Source organism: Euprymna scolopes, chromosome 23 (assembly GCF_053919585.1).
Source record: "Euprymna scolopes isolate OS-2025 chromosome 23, ASM5391958v1, whole genome shotgun sequence".
Classification (NCBI taxonomy): Eukaryota; Metazoa; Mollusca; class Cephalopoda; order Sepiida; family Sepiolidae; genus Euprymna; species Euprymna scolopes.
The window spans coordinates 79,011,114-79,037,780 of record NC_136504.1 but is presented as its reverse complement, the minus strand read 5'-3'; the positions used below and the strand labels follow the sequence as shown (position 1 = coordinate 79,037,780).

The 26,667-nt window shown below is 30.4% G+C and overlaps 1 protein-coding gene across 1 annotated transcript in view; it reads right to left on the bottom strand.

Moving 5' to 3' along the window:
- LOC145246035 (uncharacterized) overlaps positions 1 to 26,251 on the bottom strand; it is a 281,165-nt gene extending 254,914 nt beyond the window's left edge. The window contains exon 1 of the mRNA XM_080107864.1: positions 25,381 to 26,251. Within this exon, the coding sequence (XP_079963990.1) occupies positions 25,381 to 25,897 (517 nt within the window). The 5' untranslated portion in view covers positions 25,898 to 26,251. The remainder of the gene's footprint in view (positions 1 to 25,380) is intronic.
- Between the last annotated feature and the right edge of the window lie 416 nt (positions 26,252 to 26,667).

Sequence of the window (26,667 nt, the reverse complement as noted above, 5' to 3'; positions counted from 1 at the left end):
TCAGCTCGAAAAACAAGGTGTTATAAATAAAAAAAAACTAGAAAAAATATGTCAAGCTATGTCACGGTAACATATATTGAGCGAGTTTTTAACAGTATTTTAACCAGTTTTTTATTTATAACACCTTTTCCCAAACCTACCGTGTTAAAGAGGGAGTCAGACGCCATCTTGAATTTTCCGGGTTTGTATTACTGTACACATAGATTCGAAAAAGTTGTCAAAAAACAAATATATAACAAATAAATATTATCAAAGGCAAGATAAGTTACTTTTCTACCTAACTGGATATATTTTTTGTGTTTTTATTCAATGTAACATATTTATTCAGCTCGAAAAACATACAGTGTTTACCGATGTATTGGAAAATTTAAAATGGCGGCCGACTCTCTCTTTAACACGGTAAGTTCGGAAAAAGGTGTAATAAATAATAAACTAGACAAAATACTCTTAGAAATTTGCTCAATATAAGTTACCGTGACATAACTTGATATATATTCGGTGGTTTTTTAATAGTATTTTGTCTAGTTTATTATTTATAACACCTTTTCCCGAAAGATCAACTTTTATAGCTTTTCGGGTATGCTGGCAGGGTTAGGGGTGTCTATTCCGAAAGCCGTTCTTAACATGGGTAGATTGGTAGGTGTGTCAGAAATTTCGTGAAAAATAGTGAATAATTCCACCCGTTTTTCCAAGCTTATAACTCCTCGAAAAATGTAACTCAAGCCCTATTTTTTTTTTTTCAATTAAGGGAGCAAGAACCAAGGTTTCATTAAAAAAAAAAAAAAAAACAAACAAACAACGTGTTTTGTTTTTTTTTTAAAAAGGTTTTAAACTTCGGACTTTACAGGTAAATTTCTAAAAGACACTGCTTTTTTTTTGTTTTAAATTTGAATATTATTTATTGACCTTTTCTCTTCAATTTGTGATATATAACACTTTGGTGAGTAAATTATTTACTTTTTAAGAGACATTTCAAAATGGGAGGCGTGAATTATTCGACCTCCTGTCTTTCCAAGCTTATAACTCCTCGAAAAATGTAATTCAAGCCCTAATTTTTTTTCAATTAAAGGAGCAAGGACCAAGGTTTCATAAAAAAACAAAAACAAAAGAAAAAACAAACAATGTGGTTTAAAAAAAAAACAGTTTTTAAACTTCGAACTTTACAGGTAAATTTCTAAAAAACACTACTTTTTTTGTTTTAAATTTGAATATATTACTTATTGACCTTTTCTCTTCAATTTGTGATATATAAAACTTTGGTGAGTAAATTAATTATTTACTTTTTAATAGACACTTGAAAATAGGGGGAGGCGTCAATTAAAATAAAACGTTTGTCTAAAATATTATATTCGGTTTATTGGAAAGGGCATAAAATTTCACATTGACCCTGAAAATATCGTAAAAATAGAATCAATAGAAAAGTTTTGATAGATTTTTAAAGTTTAAAAATTGAAAAATATTGAGTTCGTAAAATTCATTAGTTTTTTTTTAAATAAAAAAAAATATTTCTATTACTTTTAAAACAACTTTATTAGTTTATTTTGGAAGTATAATCCATAAAGAAAATAAACAACCCACTTTTAAAAGAGAAATTACGAGATTTTTATATTTTATTCGCAGTTTCGTGATAAGGGTGTCAAAAATTCTGATACATCTACTAGATTGGAGTGTTTATTCGTTGTAAACGTACCCTACAACCTATAAATGTCGACATTTCCAATGTGAATGGTAAGCTGGACTTATGTAAAAAATAACAAAAAGATATACCAAACTGACTTTTTCGTTTAAAAATGGAATTATTTCCCTTTCGTTATTAATTTTTTTTTTTTTTTTAATAAATATTTTATGTTTTATATACATAAAGTACAATTGTTGAATGTTACTGTTTTGATTATATTCGTTTGAGGGGGGGCACAATTAAAAAAATTAAGAAAGATTAAAACGAAGCGAAATTTAAGTTTCCGTTCCAATTTTACAACAACCGTAAAACAGCGCATACTCAGAAAGTTTTATCATAATTTATAAGCATTATGTTGAAACACTAAATCAACATTTTTTTAATTTTTTTGCATAATTAATGATGGAAGTATTTTTCTGTTTATTTTCTGAACATCTGTTAAAAAAAAAAAATAATTTGTACATTCTCTTGAAAAAAAGAATCAAATTTTTCTCTACTTTCACATAACTATTTACAGTGTTCATCCGTTCTTTTTATAATAAAAATTCCGTTTTCAAAGAGAAACGTTTACTGACAAATTTCTTTTTAAAAAAAAAGTGCAAGTTTTCCTGAAAAAACAACTTCCACCTTTTTTTGTGGTAAAAAATTAATCTTTTTTTGGGGGGGAAAAATAACAACTTTTATTGATTAAAAAAATTGCAAAAAATAATAAAAGTAAATAAACGAACAAAATGCAATTTTTCTTGAGGAATGTGTTCATTTTAACAAACTGAACCACAGCAACGCGTGGCCGGGTACAGCTAGTATATATATATATATATATATATATATATATATATATATATATATATATATATATATATATATATATAATCATATTATGTGTGTAAATAGCAGCTATAAAAATACCCAAATCAGATATATTAAACACATCATCTATCAATAGACTAAAGACCTCAGAGATGGGAAGACTATTTGGTTTACACCTCCATTTAATCATATGATTCAAACAAATTAGGTAAAAGATTCCTAAACGTAATCAAGCTTTATTTTCCTTCCAATAATATTCTCAATATTTTTTTAATAAAAATACTCTTAAATCAAGTAGTTGTAATTAAAAAAAAATTTTAAAGCATAATGATATAATATTAAATGATAATTCTAACCTTACACTAAAACTAAGAAGAAAAAGACTTGTGACTTCGTTAATAAAACAAATTTCCTGCTTCAACGGAAATGTTTACTGCTCTCTATAGATTACGAGTAAAGCAAAATCCAACGTAAAACAAATATAGGCATTGCTAATATAACTTGTAAGATTTCTCAATCATAAATACTCCTTTAATAATATCAATATCATATCCAATATCATACATAAATTGAAAATCACTTTCTCAATATTACTGCCTTTGGTATAAGTATTCCTTCACTTATTTAAATATTTAAATATTTATACACATGTTCTACTTTCCACCTCTTTCGATAAACTATTCAAATCATCACAGCATTTTGTTCCATCTCAAGGTCCATTGTCGGGCAGTGTCCGAGGCATCCCTCAGGTCTGCATCAGAACATGGCTCGCTTGAGGAATAGTCTGTGAGAATGTGTGTGATAGTCTGCACATTGGAACCGCACGTCAGGTGCAGGCTGTTTCGTGTTTTGACAAGTTTTTCTCGGGCCTGGTTTTTTCAGGAAAGTTCAGAGTCTGCTGCTGGGGGGAGGTTTTCTTTCAGTGCCAGAAGAGCCTTGTTGTTGTTGTTGTTGTTGCCTGATTCATGTGTAAACAAATTGAACAATGTCAAAACATTATTAATTCACTGCCCGCATAGCAACAGCCGTATAGCGCAACGGTTAGAAGCTCTGATTGTCGTTTGGGCGATCGGGTTTCGATCCTGGCTTGAGATAGTTGCTTGTCTAGCCACACTGATGAGCTGTGAAACAGCAAAACAGTACTGTATGTGGATGACTATATATATATATGTGTGTGCGCGTGTGTGTATGTGTTGCCTACATAAATCCCAAAGTTAAGCAACGATGATGCTGGCCATCACCAGATGGGTGACCATGTAGGGAATGCTAGGAATTGTATTTAATATTACAGTTAGGCCACCATAGGTGAGTAAACAAAAATTGCCGACAGAAATTATTGTATTTTTAGCAAAATGCATGATTATTTATTGATTTTTTTTTCTTTTTTGGTATTGATTCTTCCAAAAAGTTTTGGTATTGATTCTTCCAAAAATTTTTGGTATTGATTCTTCCAAAAATTTTGATATTCATTCTTCCAAACATTTTGGTATTGATTCCTCTAAAAATTGATTCTTCCAAAAATTCCCTATTTAATAGTATATTAGTAATATTGGATTCACTAAAAGAAAATTATTAATTTATTTTTCAAATATTTAAAAGTCATGTTTTTTGTAAAAATAATGAAAATACATCATTTTTTTTTTTTTTTTGCTAATCTGAAAGATAATAATTATTATTAGCATATTAAATGAATTTTACACTTCAAAACATAAAAGATGAAAAATTAAACACATTTAAAATTTGGATTTTTAGCGTTAAAATCTGATACGTGCGCAGTTGTTGTTGTTGTTGTTGTCGTCGTCATCTACAATCCTTACCCTCCCCACAATACAACATATTTTGCTCAGTTTCGGCTGATTATTTTAAGCATATTTATACTCACAAATAAAAAAGGGAGGTTGTAGGCAAAAAATTATATATATATATATAAATATCCGGGTTTTTTTATATTCAAAAGTAATGGACTAATGAATTCAACGAGGTTGTTAGATAGTGCTCAATAAAAAGAGCTGATAATACTTGTTTATTGTTATATAAACATGCTCACATCCCGCTGCTACAAATAGCCACTTGTTTCAACCAAACAACAGATATCATCAGGCAGCGACTTCTTTTGAATAGTCAAGTCGCTGCCTGATGATATCTGTTGTTTGATTGAAACAAGTGGCTATTTGTAGCAGCGGGATGTGAGCATGTTTATATAACAATAAACAAGTATATATATATATAAATATCTATTTTTTTAAAAAGTCCACCATTATAAAGTTCATTCTTTACTTTATAATTGGTGACAATTTCGTATTGATTGGATTATTACTTGATTTTTGGTAGATTTTTAAAGAGAGCCTCCATGCAAAAAATACTTACTACCTCATTTCGTTTTGGCTATGCCTAGTTGAAGGCTGTTTCGTGTTTTGACAAGTTCTTCAACTTAAATTAAAACTAAAAACATAAATACAGATTCTAGCGAGTTTTAAATTTTTATTTTTATGGTCGTCCTGTCGATTTCTCATTTAATACCATGTGAAGATTAACTCTGATAAATATATTTTCGATGATTTATTACTCGTTTTCCTGTTCACATTTTCAGCCCTGCAGATGTATCACCTTTACATGAAAAAGTGAAGGCTTTCCACAAGACCTTCAACCACCTACTTCACTTCGCCAACTAAACTATTTTAAACGCTTTATCCCTCACTGTCTCTTCTTTCTGACCTGTGGCATAACAAGAAGAAAAATAAGCAGATTTAACTGAATGATAATCAGCTGAAGATGTAAAATCTTACGAAGACATTCTTTCACGTCCGGTGTCCAATGCACAGTTTTCACTGATTGCCGGCGTATGAGATAGAGGCAGCAACAGCAACAACACTTACAACCTGTTGCATATTTTTCAAGAGAGCTGAAACTGGCAGAACAACTTAACAATACGTTTGACAATGAACTCCTAAGTCTGTACGTCGCAGTCAAACACTTTCAGCATTCATTCAAGAGGGATCAATTCGTGATTTAGACTTTCCACTGTAATAAAAGGTTATCAAATTTAAGGGAAACAAAATTTTTATAAACAAAAACGATATGCATTTATTTAAGTGACCTACACCGTTGGTGTAGGTTGCCACAGTTTAGACAGTGAAGAAAGGAATTAAAGTAATAAAGTTCGACTGCCAAATGTATTAGAGAAGTATATCTTCAAGTGAACATAACTTCGCTCAGCTGTCCAATGGCTAGAGGCTAGAGAGAAGACGTCTTTCTTAGTTGATGTCTACAAGCTTTCTGAAAATTTCAAAGGGTCTGGATGTAGTTTTCAAAGATTCATTCGAAATTTAAGAAAAATCTGAGTGGCCATTCTGTAACCAAACCCACTAGGACTGCTTTTTGCAAGAGAAAAAATAAGTGTTAGTGTCTATGGTTGTTATAGAATAAGAAACCTTGTTGCTTCAGAAATGTACTGGATAGAATGGGAAGGGACTAAGATAAATAAAATTAAAAATGGATTCTGTCATTCGCATTTGTTACAGTCTCTTCTGCACATTATTTCCTGAAATAAGATTACTGACCTTTTATTACTTTATTCACAAGCAATATTTATTATAATATTTATAATATTATATTATAATATTTATAATATAATATTATAATATTTATAATATTATATTATAATATTTATAATATGATATTATAATATTTATAATATTATATTATAATATTTATAATATTATATTATAATATTTATAATATATTATAATATTTATAATATTATATTATAATATTTATAATATTATATTATAATATTTATAATATTATATTATAATATTTATAATATTATATTATAATATTTATAATATTATATTATAATATTTATAATATTATATTATAATATTTATAATATTATATTATAATATTTATAATATTTATTATAATATTTATAATATTATATTATAATATTTATAATATTATATTATAATATTTATAATATTATATTATAATATTTATAATATTATATTATAATATTTATAATATTATATTATAATATTTATAACATGATATTACAATATTTATAATATGATATTATAATATTTATAATATTATATTATATTTATAATATGATATTATAATATTTATAATATTATATTATAATATTTATAATATTATATTATAATATTTATAATATTATATTATAATATTTATAATATTATATTATAATATTTATAATATTATATTATAATATTTATAATATTATATTATAATATTTATAATATTATATTATAATATTTATAATATTATATTATAATATTTATAATATGATATTATAATATTTATAATATTATATTATAATATTTATAATATTATATTATAATATTTATAATATTATATTATAATATTTATAATATTATAATTATAATATTTATAATATAATTATAATATTTATAATATTATATTATAATATTTATAATATTATATTATAATATTTATAATATTATATTATAATATTTATAATATTATATTATAATATTTATAATATTATATTATAATATTTATAATATTATAATTATAATATTTATAATATTATATTATAATATTTATAATATTATATTATAATATTTATAATATAATTATAATATTTATAATATTATATTATAATATTTATAATATTATAATTATAATATTTATAATATTATAATTATAATATTTATAATATTATAATTATAATATTTATAATATTATAATTATAATATTTATAATATTATAATTATAATATTTATAATATCAATTATAATATTTATAATATTATAATTATAATATTTATAATATTATATTATAATATTTATAATATATTATGATATTTATAATATTATTATTATAATATTTATAATATTATAATTATAATATTTATAATATTATATTATAATATTTATAATATTATATTATAATATTTATAATATTATATTATAATATTTATAATATTATATTATAATATTTATAATATTATATTATAATATTTATAATATTATAATTATAATATTTATAATATTATAATTATAATATTTATACTATTATAATTATGATATTTATAATATTATAATTATAATATTTATAATATTATAATTATAATATTTATAATATTATATTATGATATTTATAATATTATAATTATAATATTTATAATATTATAATTATAATATTTATAATATTATATTATAATATTTATAATATTATAATTATGATATTTATAATATAATTATGATATTTATAATATTATAATTATGATATTTGTAATATTATATTATATTTATAATATTATAATTATAATATTTATAATATTATGATTATAATATTTATAATATTATATTATAATATTTATAATATTATATTATAATATTTATAATATTATATTATAATATTTATAATATTGTATTATAATATTTATAATATTATATTATAATATTTATAATATTATATTATAATATTATATTATAATATTATATTATAATACTAATAATATTATAATTATAATATTTATCTCTATATAAATAAAATGAACTCATTTTTTCTCGTATGATTTTGACCTTAATAGGATTAAAAATCAAGATATTTCATGCAAATATAATATGCACAAACGGCAGAACAATATCTGAGGTGTGTTATAGGCTTATTATTTCTCAAATTCCTCTATAATCTTAGATTTCTATACTTTTTCTGCTGAGAAGTCACGGCCAAAATCGGTTAAGATCAATGGAAGTGGTAAAATATTTTCTCTCTAATAAATTCCTCCTCCCCCTGCCACCACTTAACACCGTTTGGGGATCGTTCACAAGGAACAGTTGAGAAGAGAACACCGGTTTGGCTTCGTAGTTCTTTCATGTGAAGTTATTTAAAATCACTAAACTAAGCGGCAGTGCTCTGTGGCGTAGTGGTTAGCGTGCTGGACAATTCACATTATATTTTCACGTTCGCGCCGACCTATCGTAGTCGTTTTTTTTTGTTTTTTTTTTCCTAAACAACTGGAATGGACTTTTCTTGGTGGCCGAACTGTTAATGTTGCAGATTTTTTTTTTTTTTTCACACTTTATTTTCCTACTTTTACTCATGACTCTGGGTTTGATCCTTCCTACTTACCTACCATAACATTTTTAACCCCCCCCCCCGTCCCGGAAACAAACACTCGGGCAACGCCGGGTACCCATGCTAGTAATATTATATTATAATATTTATTATAATATTTATAATATTATATTATAATATTTATAATATTATATTATAATATTTATAATATTATATTATAATATTTATAATATTTATTATAATATTATATTATAATATTTATTATAATATTATATTATAATATTTATTATAATATTATATTATAATATTTATTATAATATTATATTATAATATTTATAATATTATATTATAATATTTATAATATTATATTATAATATTTATAATATTATATTATAATATTATATTATAATATTTATAATATTATATTATAATATTTATAATATTATATTATAATATTATATTATAATATTTATATTATTATATTATAATATTTATAATATTATATTATAATATTTATAATATTATATTATAATATTTATAATATTATATTATAATATTTATGTTTATATTTATTTTTAAATAATTTTCACAAACAATAATTACGGTAATAAATTATTTTGGGGCCAATTTCTCAACTAATTTAATACTATTTTTATCATCAATAGTATCGTTTACCTACAATAGAGTTTAAGATTGTTTAGAGCAAACATTGTAACATCTTATAATAATTCACAAAAAAAGAAATGTTAAAATTAAAAAAAGAGAAAATGGAAAAATTCTAATGTTTACTTGTAACCCTCCCACACGCAAATATAAATGTTGTGTAATTATTAAAAAAAACTATTTCATTCCATTTTTTATATTTTATTAAAAAAAAAAAAGAAAAAGAAATGCAGGTGCTAATATATTAGAGCACTACCAATTTGAAAAACGAATTTGTACGCTAAAACCTACACAATCGAAAAATGGTCTGAAAAAAAAGCAGACGTTGGATTTCAAACCATGCAGCGGTTTTAGCATCCCAAATCTTTCTAGTTGGTTTACACCTCCTTTAATTATATGATTCTACTACAACTACTACAAATTGGTAAATAATCACATAACACTTTCGTTTTGTTTTGTTTGTTTTGTTTTTTTTTTTAATTTCATTTTAGTTTCATTCAATTTTTGTTTTTACATAAAATTCTATCACAGCCGTCCATTTTGTTTTGTGAAAAAAAGGATTAATGATTGCTTGAGAAGAGAAGGATCGGCATGCACTTACCTTGAAGAATTGGTGTTGTTATTCACCCTTTTAAAGTTTTTTTTTAGTACTCCGGATCACGTGATAGTTAATCATCTGATCCTCCCATTATATAAGAGGGGAGATTCCCTTGTCCTTTTTCTCTTTCTTTCACCACAAGTTGATTCGGTTGCCGGCGATTGAAAGTAAATCTTTTCCACTTTCGTCTGGCGAAGATACTACAAGAGGTCACGGAAGGGGGCAATTCTTGCGCAACCTAAGGTAAGTGCATTGCCCCTTCTCGATCTGAGCGGTCATTGATTCTTTTCTGGAAATTAAATTTTTCACATATTTGCGAAAGAAACCCCATACTAACATGGATGTTAGTCAACCAGATTTAAGGAAGAGAATTTCTCTTCTGTGGATTAAAATCCGAACGATTCTGGAGATGGCCAATCTGGAGGATGAACTCTCTATTAAATCATTCTCTGCGCTGCAGAAATCGGTGGAGAAATATTTGACTGAAGTAGACATATGTGTCAGTAAAATCGAACTTCAATCTTCTGAGGAAGAGGATTGGATTCAAATTGAGAAGGAGTCTCTTGCACACACCTCGGGATTCCGAAGAGAATTAGAGCATCTTGAGTTAAAGCTCCTCCCAGTGACCATGGACTCTCTGAGTCTTCCTCCATGTTCCTCAGAAGTTGGAAGAGTTGGGGCCTCATTTACTGTAAAACTACCTCAAATTCAGATCACGGGACCCACCTTCGATGGATTGGACATGCAATCTAACCCTATGAGCTTCAAGGATTTCTTGTCACGTTTTGAGAATTGTGTAGCTGGCATGGCCAATGATGCCGAAAGGCTGAATTTTTTTAAGTGTTCACTGTCTGGCCAACCCCTGTTGTTGATTAATCATCTTTCCATCAGCAACAGAAATTATAAGGTGGTTCTTTCGGTCCTGAAGAGTGAGTACCTCGATGAAGATGAAATCATAGATAACATCTTCCAAGACATATTAGATTTTTCCTGTAAACAAGACAGATCCGTTACTGCCTTGCTTAACTACATATCCAAAGTAGCTTCCCTATTGGCATAGGGCTCCTTCGACTGTTCGTTTTCAAACGACCTTTCTTCTGGGGCTCGGCTTATGGCCAAGATTCTCTTTGCAAAATTCCCCAAGGAGGTCAAGGGGGAGTTGATCCAAATTTCTGGTAGGAGAATCCCCACCTTGTCATCAATTCTGAGATACTAAAGAAGCTGTTAAATGTCTCCTTATTAAGGGGGATAAGATCCCTGACTCGGCTTGTAACACTATGCGGGGGCCTTAGGGAATGTACCTTCAGGACCTAGATCTGGTACTTCACGGAGAGATTCCTCTATTCAGCCCAACTCAGCCTATAGCATTCATGGTGGAAAATCCTCGAGCCTTCCCCCTGTTTTGTGTGTTACCTTTGGTAGGGGTGACAAAAGTGTTTCCGTCAACTGTTTATTGGACACAGGCAGTGGACGGACTTATTTGTCCAGTAAGGTCTTGGACCGCCTCGGTCACTTGGAATCCATTGGACATGATTGTGAAATGGGGATTGCGACAGGCGTTTTAAAGAGGTAGCATTGGAGGCTAGCATTGGATCCTGTTGTTCTTTTCCCTGACGGTGTTGGTACACGAAAACATTGATGTTTCGGTGCACATTGAGAATCTGGATTTTATTTTGGATGCATTTGAACGCCTCAAATGTCCCTTAGCCGCCAGATTTGACAGAGGTACAAATTTTATTCCAATTCATGGAATAATTGGGCTGGATATTATTCAACATTTAGGAAGCCTTCAATTGGTTCCTTGTTTGCTTGGACGGGCATTTTTGACCCCAATAGGGCTCGTCCCCTTCGGTGAGGTGAAGCAGTTTTTACATACTGACTATTCTGTGGACAAGAACTCAGAATGCCTTACCTTCGATGCTGTACTTGCGTCGACTGGAGTTTCAGGGCACCTATAAAGACCCTCTAAGGGATTTCTTCCCTGAAAGTGATGTACAAAGGGGTTTGAAGATGTTCAGTGTGGAGTCACTGGGTATTGAAGAACAGAAACTGTTTAATTATAATGAACAGAAGATTGTTCTCTTTCGATGGTCTATTTCATTTAAGGATAGCAAATATCATGTTCAGTTGCCATGGGAGGACGATAAGATATCTTGCGTTCCTTCCAACCATGCAGTGGTTCTGCGAATATTGGAACGTGTCATGCAGAGATTGGAGAAGAGGCAACTTTATCATGAATATTTGAAGGTTTTCCATCAGCAGGAACGGGATGGAATTATAGAGGAAATTTTCATGCCTCCTCAACGGTTCGGAGAGTTTGTCTGGATTCCGCACAGGCCTGTCCTGAAATCGGACCCTACCTCCACCACTAAGATTCGGCCAGTGTTCAACTGCAGCCTCAAAGTTGGTGACTCTCCTTCCCTTAACGAGGCTACCTACCAGGGAATAAATCTTACTAGTGACCTACTAGATTTGTTACTTACCTTTCGTGCTAATAAGCACGTCGTGTTAGCAGATATTAAGAAGGCTTTCTTAATGATCCGTCTGAAGCTTGAATTGGACAGGAATAAGTTCTGTTTTTTCCTAAAAGAAGGAGGTCGCCTACACTGCTTCAGATATAACACAATTATTTTTGGGTATGTCTCGAGTTCATTTATATTAAATTATGTCCTTAAATACCATGCAGCTTAGTTTCCCATGGATAATTGTAGATCCATGATGGAGAATCGGTTTTACGTGGATAATTTGGTTATGTCGAACGATGATCCCAATGAACTGTGCCGGCTATATACACTCACTTGGGAATGATTGCGTCAGGGAGGATTCGAACTGCAGTCCTGTAATTCTAGCCATGTGGCGATTCAAAACAAAATGCAAGAGCATGGTTCCCTGAGTGACCATGGCAACAAATGGGAGAAGGTGCTCGGATATAGATACTGTCCTCTCTCAGACACTCTTTGTGTAGCAGCTGTTGAGTGCGACTCTAGTGCCTTTACAAAGAGACGGATCCTTAGTGAGACAGCTAGAGTCTATGACTCGTTATCATTGTGCCTACCGGTTTCGTTATGTGGCTGTATTTTGTTGAGTGAACTTTGGAAGAAGGGATTGGGATGGGATGCAATGGTCCCACCGGAATACTTGTCCTTATGGAGGAAGCTTTCCCTTGATCTCTCTGAGCTGGAGACTGTCTCCTTCCCCAGAAGAGCACTCAGCGAGAATGAGGCTGACAAACTTTTTCTTTTCTGCGATGCATCTCCAGAGGCATATGGCTTCGCAGCATATGTAGTGCAAAATTGCCAATCTGGTCTGGTGTTTGCAAAAGCTAGGGTGGCTCCCTTGAAAAAGAAAACTCTACCCACCTTAGAACTTATGGCCGTGTTTTTGGCTCTCCGGTGCCAGCCTACTTTGTTGAGGAATTTTGGAGGGTTCTCTCCTTCTGAGATTCATGTAGTCACAGATTCGCAGGTGGTCCTCTCTTGGCTGATTTCCGGAACAATTGTAAGCAGAAACCACTTTGCCCGGAATAGACTGAAGGACATTCAACAGATGAGTGCCGAGTTGGAAGCCACACTAGGTTTCTCGCCCTCATTTCGTTATGTCCCAACGACTGAGAATCCTGCCGATTTGATCACTAGGGGGTTAACTTTGAAAAGGTTCAAGGCTTGCCTTCAATTTTGGTGTTCTGGTCCAGATTGGTTTAGTAGCGGGATCAGTTCATGGGCTGCACAGCAGTTGCCATGCCTCAGCCAGCACAGCCAAGTGGTGGCCCGTTCTTCTTGGAATGCTGCCATCCTACAGGGAGAGGAACCACCTACTGTTCTTCCCCTCAAAAGATTTTCTTCCTTCACCAAGCTATTTAGAGTGACTTCCTTGGTTCTCAGATTCATCCATCGGCTCCGTTGGTTAGAAGTTGACGCGGAAAGGCTTGCAGCCGTTTTGCTGATGAAAACGATGCAGCGCCAGACATATGCTGAGGAACTAGCATTCCTGCGGGATTCCTCAGGTAGGACAGTTCCGGGTTTGGTGCGTGACCTCGACTTGTTCATTGATGGTGAGGGTCTTATCATGTCAGATGGCAAAATTGCAAGGTCTCTCCACTTCGGCACGGAAGTTAAACACCCTGTTCTGTTAGCAAAATATCACCCAGTAACTCGGCTTATAATAATGGATGTGCATACAAGGTGTCAACACTTGGGGGTTGCATCCACTCTGACAGAGTTAAGACGGTGTGGTTACTGGGTGCCCAAGGGGAGACAAGCAGTGAAAACAGTCCTGGCTGCATATGCACTGTGCTGCAAGTACAATGCCAGGCAAGTATTGCCCCCCAATGTGGCCAACTTGCCTGCTTCACGTGTTGAACTGGAGGTTCGCTTCAAACACACGGGAGTAGATTTTACGGGCCACCTTTAGGTTAAGGAAGGGGCTAAGGTGGTGAAGATGTATCTACTCATCTTCACCTGTCTCAGTATCAGGGCTGTACATGTTGAGGTGGTACCAGACATGAGCGTGTTGTCCTTTTTGCAGGCTTTGGTACATTTTACAAATCTCCATGGCGTTCCAACAGCCATTTACTGTGACAATGCTAAAACCTACATAGGAGGTGGGCGGTTATTTAAGAGGTTGATGTTGAGCCACGATTATCAACAGAAGTTTGGCTCTTGTCTGATTAAATTCTATCCTATCCCTCTATTTTCACCTTGGGTAAGAGGTGTCTGGGAGAGAAGTATTCAAATAATTAAAAATTGTCTGCATAAGGTGGTTGGTAGAAGTGAGATAGATTATTTAACATTACTAACCATAGTATCGGATATACAAAGGGCAATTCACAACTGCCCTCTAACTTATCGAGAATCCGCGGAGACTGAGCTGGAGGCAGTAACTCCAAACATGTTTCTGAGGCCCAATTAAGAGTCTCGGACTACTTTTGAGTTTAAATGATGAAGATTTTTCTCCCCACCTCCCTCCAAGTCGAGAGAAGCTTCTCAGGACCATGCAGGTACGAAACCAGTGTCTGGAGAAGTTCAGGGCCTATGGTATGATGAATACCTCTTAAGTCTCAGAGAGAAGCCCCTGGGCTGTTCGAGGGTGCCTTTCCGAAACAGGCTTAAGGTTTGAGATGTCGTTTTAGTAAAAAGTCCTCTTAAATCAAGACCCTTTTGGGTTCTCGGTATTATACTGGAAATGTTTTATGGTGAGGATGGTGTACTAAGGTCTGCAAAGGTAAGGCAAGGGGGGCAATGCAGCACACATTCACTCATTGAAGAACCTCTTTCTACTTGAGCTCTCTTTAAACTGCAAGAGTCAGGTTCAGTCTATACCTGAATCGGTCGATGGTGCAGTTTCCCTTCAATCGACTCCTTCCCAGGAAGAAGAGGTGATTTGGCTTTGTCGTGTATCCAGTTCCCCGCAAGGTGATCAGGATATGATCTGTTGTGACTGCTGTGATGACTGGTGTCACTTCAGGTGTGTGGGAATTGTTTGTCATCCTCCGGAAAGGCAGAAGTGATATTGTACGGATTGTACACCTAAGAGACGACGACGAGGTAGGCCTAGCCTCCTCCCAGAATAATTAGGGATTCCAAAAAAATAAAAAATAAAATTAAAATACTAATACGTTAACTATATTAAGTAATTGCATGGCTTTATATCCTTTGTTTTTCTCTTTCTTGGGGATCGTGTGAAAAAAAGGATTAATGATTGCTTGAGAAGAGAAGGATCGGCGTGCACTTGAATACTAACTAAGAAGAATTGTTGTTGTTATTCACCCTATTAAAGTTTGTTTTTAGTGCTCCGGATCACGTGATAGTTAATCATCTGATCCTCCCATTATATAAGAGGGGAGATTCCCTTGTCTTTTTTCTCTTTCTTTCACCACAAGTTGATTCGGTTGCCGGCGATTGAAAGTAAATCTTTTCCACTTTCGTCTGGCGAAGATACTACAAGACGGTTACGTCGCGGAAGGGAGCAATTCTTTCGCAACCTAAGGTAAGTTCATTGCTCCCTTCTCGATCTGAGCGGTCATTGATTCTTTTCTTGAAATTAGGCCGAGACATGTAAATTTTACCTTAGAAGATACTGATTTTTATTATTACTATTATACTATTATTTTATTTATATAGATTTGTATTCGAGAAGCGTGAATTTTAGTCCCAGTCGATAATAACTTAATTCCGTCAAATGTCTTTTTATTGGTTTTTGGACTAGAAGAAATGAATGGACAACTAAAAAAAAAAAAAAGATTCAATAGACATCGTTGGAATATTTCGTTTGGTTTTACGTTTTAATCACGTTTGGTCTTAAATTGTATTTCTTGTTCTGTAATGAAATTCTAACTTTTGTTAAAAGTTTTGTGAACCGTATTTTAATTCAATGTTTTGATCGTTAGCGATATTTTAAACAAATTCTAACATCAAAATATTATTTTTTGTTTAAAATGTTTATGTTTTAAGGGTACCCGGAAAACTCGTACATGGAAAACTCATACATGGAAAACTCGTACATGGAAAACTTGTCCATGGAAAACTCGTCCATGGAAAACTCGTACCTTGAAAACTTGTCCATGGAAAACTCGTCCATGGAAAACTTGTCCATTTTTGCTAGGTAGGAAAACCGATCCATCTATATAAATAAAACAGTAGACATGTGTGTGTGCGTGCGTACGTGTGTGTGTTTGTGTGTGTGTGTGTAAATATCTAACAGGTAAACTATTAAACTACTGGTCACATAGCACTGAAATTCTCAGGAAATAATATTCATGCACCAAGAGTGGTTTATAGTAAATAATATCTTTGCTTACATATAGCGCATACAGACATCGGCAAATTTACATGTTAAATGTTCATTAAGCATTACATTTTATTGTTTTGTGCGCATGCGTGTACATTTGTTTTTTTTGGGGGGGAGGGAGGGTTCTCAGGCTGGAACACTCGGTTCTTTTTCATTTCAATTCTAAGTGATGACACCAACTCATTTTTTTTTAAATATTTTATTTCATTTTTTTGTGTCCCTTTAGAAGCGCCGGTTGAGTTTGAATAAAATAAATACGTATTATATACGTTAGAAGCCAAAACAACGCATTAAAAAATAAACAGACATTTATTTTGAAAATTATGTTGAAATTCATAAATATATTTCGAGGCAAAACCTCATCTTCAGTATGTCTTTCTTTTTTTTTCTTTTTTTTTTTTTGTCATGTTGTTGTTGGGCAGATAATCAGAAAGTAGAAGTCAGTTTGTTGTTTTTACGGTAGTTTTTTACATCTCAGTACAGTGCGTTAGGTTCTCTGCCCAGCAACAACATGGCAAAAAAAAAGAAAAGAAAGAAAGACATACTGAAGATGAGGTTTTGCCTCGAAATATATTTATGAATTTCAATATAATTTTCAAACAGAATAAATGTCTGTTTATTTTGTAATAATGCGTTGTTTTGGCTTCTAATAATACGTATTTATTTTATTCAAACTCAACCGGCGCTTTCTACGGAACAAAAAAAATCTTAACGTGAAACCCGCGTGACCTAACGCACCGTTCCGAGATTTAAAAAACTACCGTAAAAACAACAAACGGGCTTCTACTTTCTGATTCTCTGCCACCAAGCGTTCAACGAGACATGTCACCTCTAGCATTTTTTCAAGTTTGGCGATTGAGGGGGAGGGCAGAATCTGACAAATACAATTTGTTTTTTTTTCTGGTGGGGGGGGGGGATTACATCGGAAACATAAAATAACGATAAATTTAATTATTTTTTGAGACCATTTTCTACTTTCACCTAACAAAACAAACCTCAAAATATGACAAATTCAATTTGGAGGTGGGGGGGGGGGTACATAAAACGACAAATCGAAAAGTCCCCCCCCCCTAAAAAAAAAGCAAATCGAAAATTTCCTTTATTTACAAAAAAAAAAAAAAAAAGCCAGTAAAAAAGTGCCCTTACAAAAAATAAAGGTAAATGTGTAGTTTAGCGGCGTAAATTTTTAGACTGACAAGAAAATTATAAATACTTTATTTTTATACGAAACATTATTAGACCCAAAGGCTGAAATAAAACAAAAAAAAATCATTTTTATGTTTTTGTATCATTTGCCTTACACGTTTAAAATTTGGCCTTTTCTATGCTCTTTCATTACAAATAAAAAATGGCAGCCAAAAACATGGTTCATGAAAGAGCTTAAAAAGGCCAATTTGTCAAACCTTAGAAAGGCCAAATTTTAAAAGCAATATAGCAGCCTCGAATAATAAATATAAATGATAAAAAAATAATAAAAATGAACATTTTTTTCTGGTTTTTGGTCTAATAATATGTTTTATATAAAAATAAATAGTTTACGCACGCATTTATAATTTACGCCGCTAAACTACACATTTACAACGCATTAATAAAATAAACGCACGCATTAATGTTTATACACATTTTTTTTTTTTTTAGGTTCACAACATCGTGAGCTTTCTTAGGACAATGATCCCTTCTGCCGAAATATCTGGTGGAGAGGGTATCAGATACTTATTTTTGGGACCGATTACATTTACATGTTTTTATCCATTCTTTTATTTTTGAAATTGTTGTGGGGGTATCCATGTTACCCATGATGAAAATGAGTAGTATAGCAGGTGTGTTTCAAACGGAACTTCATGTCAACCCAGGCAAGGCCGGGTACCCATGCTAGTGTTATATATTTTGTCAAATTGTTTAGATATTTTTTTAAATATTTATTTACAAAAACATGAAAAAAAACTATGAATGTGTCACATTTTTTTAACAGTTTTGGCAGTTTAAAAAAGGTGAATGTGCAACAGAAAATAGTTTAACAGTTTTAAAATGTGAGGGTTTTACATAATAAGTACGAATCCAGTAGATGATATTGCCGAAATGGTTATTTTGGCCAACGTACACAAGTGCTACTCGACTAACGAAATACGTATCGGCTCCGATGTTGAACGTTGTACGATTGAGGGCGACATCATTATTTTTACAAGGAAAGAATTTTTGCGTGTGTGTGTGTGTGTGTGTGTGTGTGTGTGTGTGTTTTCTTCTTTGATCGATATTTTTTTTTTTTTTTTTTTTTGCCGGAGTTTATGTAATTATTAACAGGAAAATTGGTGAATATTATTTTCAAGTTTAATTAAAGTTTTACGATACCTGCGGTATTTTTTTTAACCTTTTTTTTCTGGATTTAACAAACAAAATGAAAGCAAAACAAATGTGGTGCATATGCACTTATGTTACCGTTATTTTTTTTAATGGTTTAAGTGTCTCTCCCAATGTTTGAATTGATTTTTAAAGAAAAATTGGTGAAAGTCAAAATTAGCACTTGTGGCGATAAACAAAAAGCTTTAGTGTGTACCTACCTCTCATGGAATGTCGTAGATCGAAACACAGTGAAATGTTATTTGGTGCTAGTGCATTTATTGATCCACGGTATTTTTAAATAGTATTTTAAAGTTTAATTAAAGTTTTACGATACCTGTTTTTATTAAATTGTTAGGTGAAAGTACAGAATAGGTACACAATAGTGGTTTTCTAAATAATGTCATTATTTCAGCACGGCTCAACAAAATTTCTTGAACAAAATAAAAACTACTCGACGAGAACACTGCTTTCGTATTAATAATTATTTTTATAATTTTAAATATGAGACGGGAGGGTTCTGCACCTGTTCTGTACTTCCACCTAACAATTTAATAAAAAATATGTATCGTAAAACTGTAATTAAACTTGAAAATACTATTAAAAATAGCGCGGGTACTTTCACCTAACAATTTAATAAGAACAGGTATTTTTTAACATTGGGGAATGCATTTAACCATTAAAAACAATAACGGTAACATAAGTGCATAAGAACCAAATTTTTGTTTTGTTTTGCTTTGCTTTCATTTTGTCTGTTTATTAAATTAAAGTTGTTTATTAAATCCGGCCCAAAAAAGTAAAGTTGTTTTAACCAATTTTCCGGTTAATAATTACATAAACTCTGACAAAAAATGTTAATAATTACATAAACTCTGACAAAAACAGTTCATAATTACATGAACTCTGACAAAGAATGTTAATAATTACATAAACTCTGACAAAAAATGTTAATAATTACATAAACTCTGACAAAAAATGTGATTAATTACATAAACTCTGACAAAAAATGTTAATAATTACATAAACTCTGACAAAAAATGTTAATAATTACATAAACTCTGACAAAAAATGTTAATAATTACATAAACTCTGACAAAGAATGTTAATAATTACATAAACTCTGACAAAAAATGTTAATAATTACATAAACTCTGACAAAAAATGTTAATAATTACATAAACTCTGACAAAGAATGTAAATAATTACATAAACTCTGACAAAGAATGTTAATAATTACATAAACTCTGACAAAAAAATGTTAATAATTACATAAACTCTGACAAAAAATGTTAATAATTACATAAACTCTGACAAAAAATGTTAATAATTACATAAACTCTGACAAAAAATGTTAATAATTACATAAACTCTGACAAAGAATGTTAATAATTACATAAACTCTGACAAAAAAATGTTAAAAATTACATAAACTCTGACAAAAAATGTTAATAATTACATAAACTCTGACAAAAAATGTTAATAATTACATAAACTCTGACAAAAAATGTTAATAATTACATAAACTCTGACAAAAAATGTTAATAATTACATAAACTCTGACAAAAAATGTTAATAATTACATAAACTCTGACAAAAAATGTTAATAATTACATAAACTCTGACAAAAAATGTTAATAATTACATAAACTCTGACAAAGAATGTAAATAATTACATAAACTCTGACAAAAAAATGTTAATAATTACATAAACTCTGACAAAAAATGTTAATAATTACATAAACTCTGACAAAAAATGTTAATAATTACATAAACTCTGACAAAAAATGTTAATAATTACATAAACTTTGACAAAAAATGTTAATAATTACATAAACTCTGACAAAAAATGTTAATAATTACATAAACTCTGACAAAAAATGTTAATAATTACATAAACTCTGACAAAAAATGTTAATAATTACATAAACTCTGACAAGGAATGTTAATAATTACATAAACTCTGACAAAAAAATGTTAATAATTACATAAACTCTGACAAAAAAATGTTAATAATTACATAAACTCTGACAAAAATGTTAATAATTACATAAACTCTGACAAAAACAGATAATAATTACATAAACTATTACAAAAAATGTTAATAATTACATAAACTCTGACAAAAAATGTTAATAATTACATAAACTCTGACAAAAAATGTTAAAAATTACATAAACTCTGACAAAAAAATGTTAATAATTACATAAACTCTGACAAAAAATGTTAATAATTACATAAACTCTGACAAAAAATGTTAATAATTACATAAACTCTGACAAAAAATGTTAATAATTACATAAACTCTGACAAAAAATGTTAATAATTACATAAACTCTGACAAAGAATATAAATAATTACATAAACTCTGACAAAGAATGTTAATAATTACATAAACTCTGACAAAAAATGTTAATATTTACATAAACTCTGACAAAAAATGTTAATAATTACATAAACTCTGACAAGGAGTGTTAATAATTACATAAACTCTGACAAAAAATGTTAATAATTACATAAACTCTGACAAAAAATGTTAATAATTACATAAACTCTGACAAAAACAGTTAATAATTACATAAACTCTGACAAAAAATGTTAATAATTACATAAACTCTGACAAAGAATGTTAATAATTACATAAACTATGACAAAAAAATGTTAAAAATTACATAAACTCTGACAAAAAATGTTAATAATTACATAAACTCTGACAAAAAATGTTAATAATTACATAAACTCTGACAAAAAATGTTAATAATTACATAAACTCTGACAAAAAATGTTAATAATTACATAAACTCTGACAAAAAATGTTAATAATTACATAAACTCTGACAAAAAATGTTAATAATTACATAAACTCTGACAAAAAATGTTAATAATTACATAAACTCTGACAAAGAATGTAAATAATTACATAAACTCTGACAAGGAATGTTAAAAATTAAATAAACTCTGACAAAAAATGTTAATAATTACATAAACTCCGACAAAGAATGTTAATAATTACATAAACTCTGACAAAAAAGTATTAATTATTGCATAAACTCTGACAAAAAATGTTAATAATTACATAAACTCTGACAAAAAAAGTGTTAATAATTACATAAACTCTGACAAAAAATGTTAATAATTACATAAACTCTGACAAAAAATGTTAATAATTACATAAACTCTGACAAAATATGTTAATAATTACATAAACTCTGACAAAAAAGTGTTAATAATTACATATACTCTGACAAAGAAAATGTAAAAAATTACATAAACTGACAAAAAAATGTTAAAATTACATAAATTCTGACAAAAAATGTTAATAATTACATAAACTATTACAAAAAAATTTTAATAATTACATAAACTCTGACAAAAAATGTTAATAATTACATAAACTCTGACAAAAAATGTTAATAATTACATAAACTCTGACAAAAAAGTGTTAATAATTACATAAACTCTGACAAAAATATTAATAATTACATAAACTCTGACAAAAAATGTTAATAATTACATAAACTCTGACAAAAAGGTATTAATTATTACATAAACTCTGACAAAAAATGTTAATAATTACATAAACTCTGACAAAATATGTTAATAATTGCATAAACTCTGACAAAAAAAGTGTTAATAATTACATATACTCTGACAAAGAAAATGTAAAAAATTACATAAACTGACAAAAAATGTTAAAATTACATAAATTCTTACAAAAAATGTTAATAATTACATAAACTATTACAAAATATTTTTAATAATTACATGAACTCTGACAAAAAATGTTAATAATTACATAAACTCTGACAAAAAATGTTAATAATTACATAAATTTTGACAAAAAATGTTAATAATTACATAAACTCTGACAAAGAAAATGTTAAAAATTACATAAACTGACAAAAGAATGTTAAAATTACATAAACTCTGACAAAAAAATGTTAATAATTACATAAACTATGACAAAAAAAATGTTAAAAATTACATAAACTATGACAAAAAAATGTTAAAAATTACATAAACTCTGACAAAAAATGTTAAAAATTACATAAACTGACAAAAAAATGTTAAAAATTACATAAACTCTGACAAAAAATGTTAATAATTACATAAACTCTGACAGAAAAAATGTTAAAAATTACATAAACTCTGACAAAAAAAAATGTTAATGTTAACTCTGACAAAAAAATGTCAATAATTACATAAACTTTGACAAAAAAAATGTTAATAATTGCATAAACGCTGACAAAAAAGATGTTAATAATTACATAAACTATGACAAAAAAAATGTTAAAAATTATATAAACTCTGACAAAAATGTTAAAAATTACATAAACTGACAAAAAAAATGTTAAAAATTACATAAACTCTGACAAAAAATGTTAATAATTACATAAACTCTGACAAAAAAAATGTTAAAAATTACATAAACTCTGACAAAAAAAATGTTAAAAATTACATAAACTCTGACAAAAAAAATGTTAAAAATTACATAAACTCTGACAAAAAAAATGTTAATGTTAACTCTGACAAAAAAAATGTCAATAATTACATAAACTCTGACAAAAAAAAATGTTAATAATTGCATAAACTCTGACAAAAAAGATGTCTATCCTAAAAAATAACAAAAAAAAAAAAAGCAGATAAAATCATAACAAAAACCATTCGCAAATTGCAAGCCAAAATAAATAAATAAGCTAGGTCACACACGGAAAAATTCTTTCTTTGGAAAAATAATGATGTCTCCCTTAATCGAACAACGTTAATATCGGAGCCGATGCGTATTTCACTAATAGAGTAGCATTCGTGTACGTCGGCCGTTATTTTTAAATCGTTAAAATTAAAACATAAAATATATTTGAAAAGTGTATCCATGTTGTGCTTTCATACCTCAATTAAGAGACGCGAAAAAATTAATTGATAAAAAAAGTTTACGTATTTTTATATATTTTTATTATAAGGGGGTGAAAAAATAAGCACAAAATATATTTGAAAATTGTATCTATTTTGTGGTTCCATATCTCAATTGAGAGACACGGGTGCCAGCTTCCGGTGTGTCTGAAAGTTAGGTACAATTACCCCAGTTTTCCTACCTAGCAAAAATGGACGAATTTTCTATGGAGGAGTTGTTCATGAACGAATTTTCCGTGGACGAGTCTTCCTAAATTCGTTTAAAATGCCCCCCCCCCAATTTTTTTTTAAAATAAATAAACAACAACCACAACAACAACAACAACAACAACGTACAGGGGATTTAACAAATTTAAAAGCCAAATAAATGAAGAGGCTAAAATATAAATTGAATTGTAAAAAAAAAAAACGACTGCGATAGGTAAAAGTTTGATTCAATTTTTCAGGCGTTAAAATGTAAATAAAAATTTTATTCTGCAGTTTAACATTCACATGCAAATTAAGAAAATCATTAACATGGGGGGGGGGGCTTAAGTTGAGCGGACGGAATTGTCCTAAAGTGAAAACAATTAATTTACTTGTTGATGTTAAACTGCACTAGATCTAAAACTGGTATATAACATTTGGCTGAATATCAAAATTAGCGGGATATTCCAACGATCCTTGTATTGACGTCAGTGCACCTGCACCACAGTGGCATACAGGTCTGCTTGTGCCCGGGGCAAATTCCTTCATTATGTCCCAAAGACTTAAGTATAAGTCCTAGTACTGAGAAAAATTACGAGAAATATAATTAGTTTGAATGCCTCCACCTCCAATTTGAATGTCAGAAGCCACCGTCTCGCCCCTCCTATCTTCTTGATTGTATGGCCCAAGTATAAGTCTGAGATATACTGAGAGAGTTTGAATTTGGTTAAATGTCCCTCCAATGCCCCCCTTCTAACTCATTCTGGGCGCCACTGAGTGCAACTGAACACAGTGTAGTATCTGTTCTTCTTCTTCAGATGCTGCAGCACTGAGCAGCAGCAGCACTTCAATTTTTTGTTCTCTGTCAGTGGAGGAGAAATCCTTCACGACTGAGACAATTTTAATTTTTGTTCCTTTTCTCCACGTTAAAAAACGACCCTGGTGTCTAACTCTGTCCCGTGGGGAGGCATTGTAAATAGGAACTGAACCAAATACAATAATTAAAGAGAAAACAACCTAATGAAAGCGAAAGTGTTCCATTTCATTTTGTGTCGTCGTCGTCGTGAATGAACGTGTTTTTTTTTTTTTTTTTTTTTTTTCTTTTTTTTTTAACATCCTCACTCATTTGCTTCCCTCACGTGTGTAAAGTAAAACACGATGTTGGTTTTCTGTGCGGAAAACACAGTTTTTAAAGGGGGCGGGAGCGCCGCGCCGCCGCGGTACTCTGGATTAGAACATAATTTAGGATTTCCTCAGTCTCGAGGGATTTTTTATTCCTCCTCTAAGGACAGACTACGCTTTGATATCATGTCACCGGTCAGCAAAATGTGTATTTAATTTAACTTACCTGCGATTTGTTTGCCTGTTCTTCCATGTACTTTAATTTCCGACGATTCACCGAGAAGTAATAATCCAAGGTTTTCCTGTGCGGGCGTAACCCTGCTAGACCTGATTTCCGTCTTCCCCTTTATCGCTTTAATCTGTTTTTCTGTTTTTTGTAAATTAGTTTTAGACACAGCAAAAGATCCATCAAGATAATAACCCCGTGTAGTTTGGGTAATTATGGCCCGGGGGTTCGTATTATTGGGTCCAGTATGATTTCGGAAATTACCCAGTTTTTCATTATTTGTAATGCTTAAGGAAGAATTTGTATCGGATGAGAACTTGGTACTGATCTCTTTGTTCGATTTCACCTGTTGAGACAATCCGACGCACCAAGCAAAACAGAAAATTACAAGCAATACAGACAACGAAAACGGATATTTATTATTGTTGTTGTTGTTGTTGTTGTTGTTGTTAGGATAATACACCAAGAAAAGTTTTTTGTTTGTGGTCGACAGGAATGCACAAAAAAAGTCAAACATGTCGATATTGTTGTTAAAGTTTATAATTTCATTTCATATTATTATTGCCATTATTTCGCAGGTTTTTCGTTCCGCGTCCTCTCCCAGGTCGATGATCGAAACAGAAATAGCAGCCGGGTAGTGCGAGTGCGGACGTTAATTGCGTCAGGGTGTCATCGGGTGGTTTGACAGGGCTTTTCAGTTTAATTTTTCTTCATACAAGCACAAGCACACACACACACACACACACACACACACACATTATAGTGTGTGCACACGTGTTCGTCTTGTGGATATTTGATTGTAGACTGACTGGTGGCTGAATTGCTGACTGAGTAGGTGTTACTAACCGTACAGATGCGTTCAACGCCTCACATGTAGACAGAGGCCGGCGTCGCTAGCTACCTTCGAAAACCACCGACCGACTGCCGAGAGGCCCCCAAAAGGGGAGCTTTCAGAAATATCTTGTGGCCCTTAGTTCGATTATATTTACTTGCCCACCCACTTTTTTCACTGCAGCTAAGTTAGACACACGGTCAGTTTATAGTCAGCTTTACCCTTTGGATTGGTGCAAAATTTGTTGTGGTCGAACCTGTCGGGATTCCCCGGTAGGTGACCGATGATTCTTCCTTCCAAAAGAGAAGGTAATGCTTGGGAATAATGTCTTCTAAAACCGAGCGGAACTATTTTCGATTTCTTATATGAAGCAAAGGAACTAGTTTTATTTTGTATCTTCTGACTAAAAAAATATTGAGCAATTAGCCTAAAAATTTTCTACCTAATTGCCAATT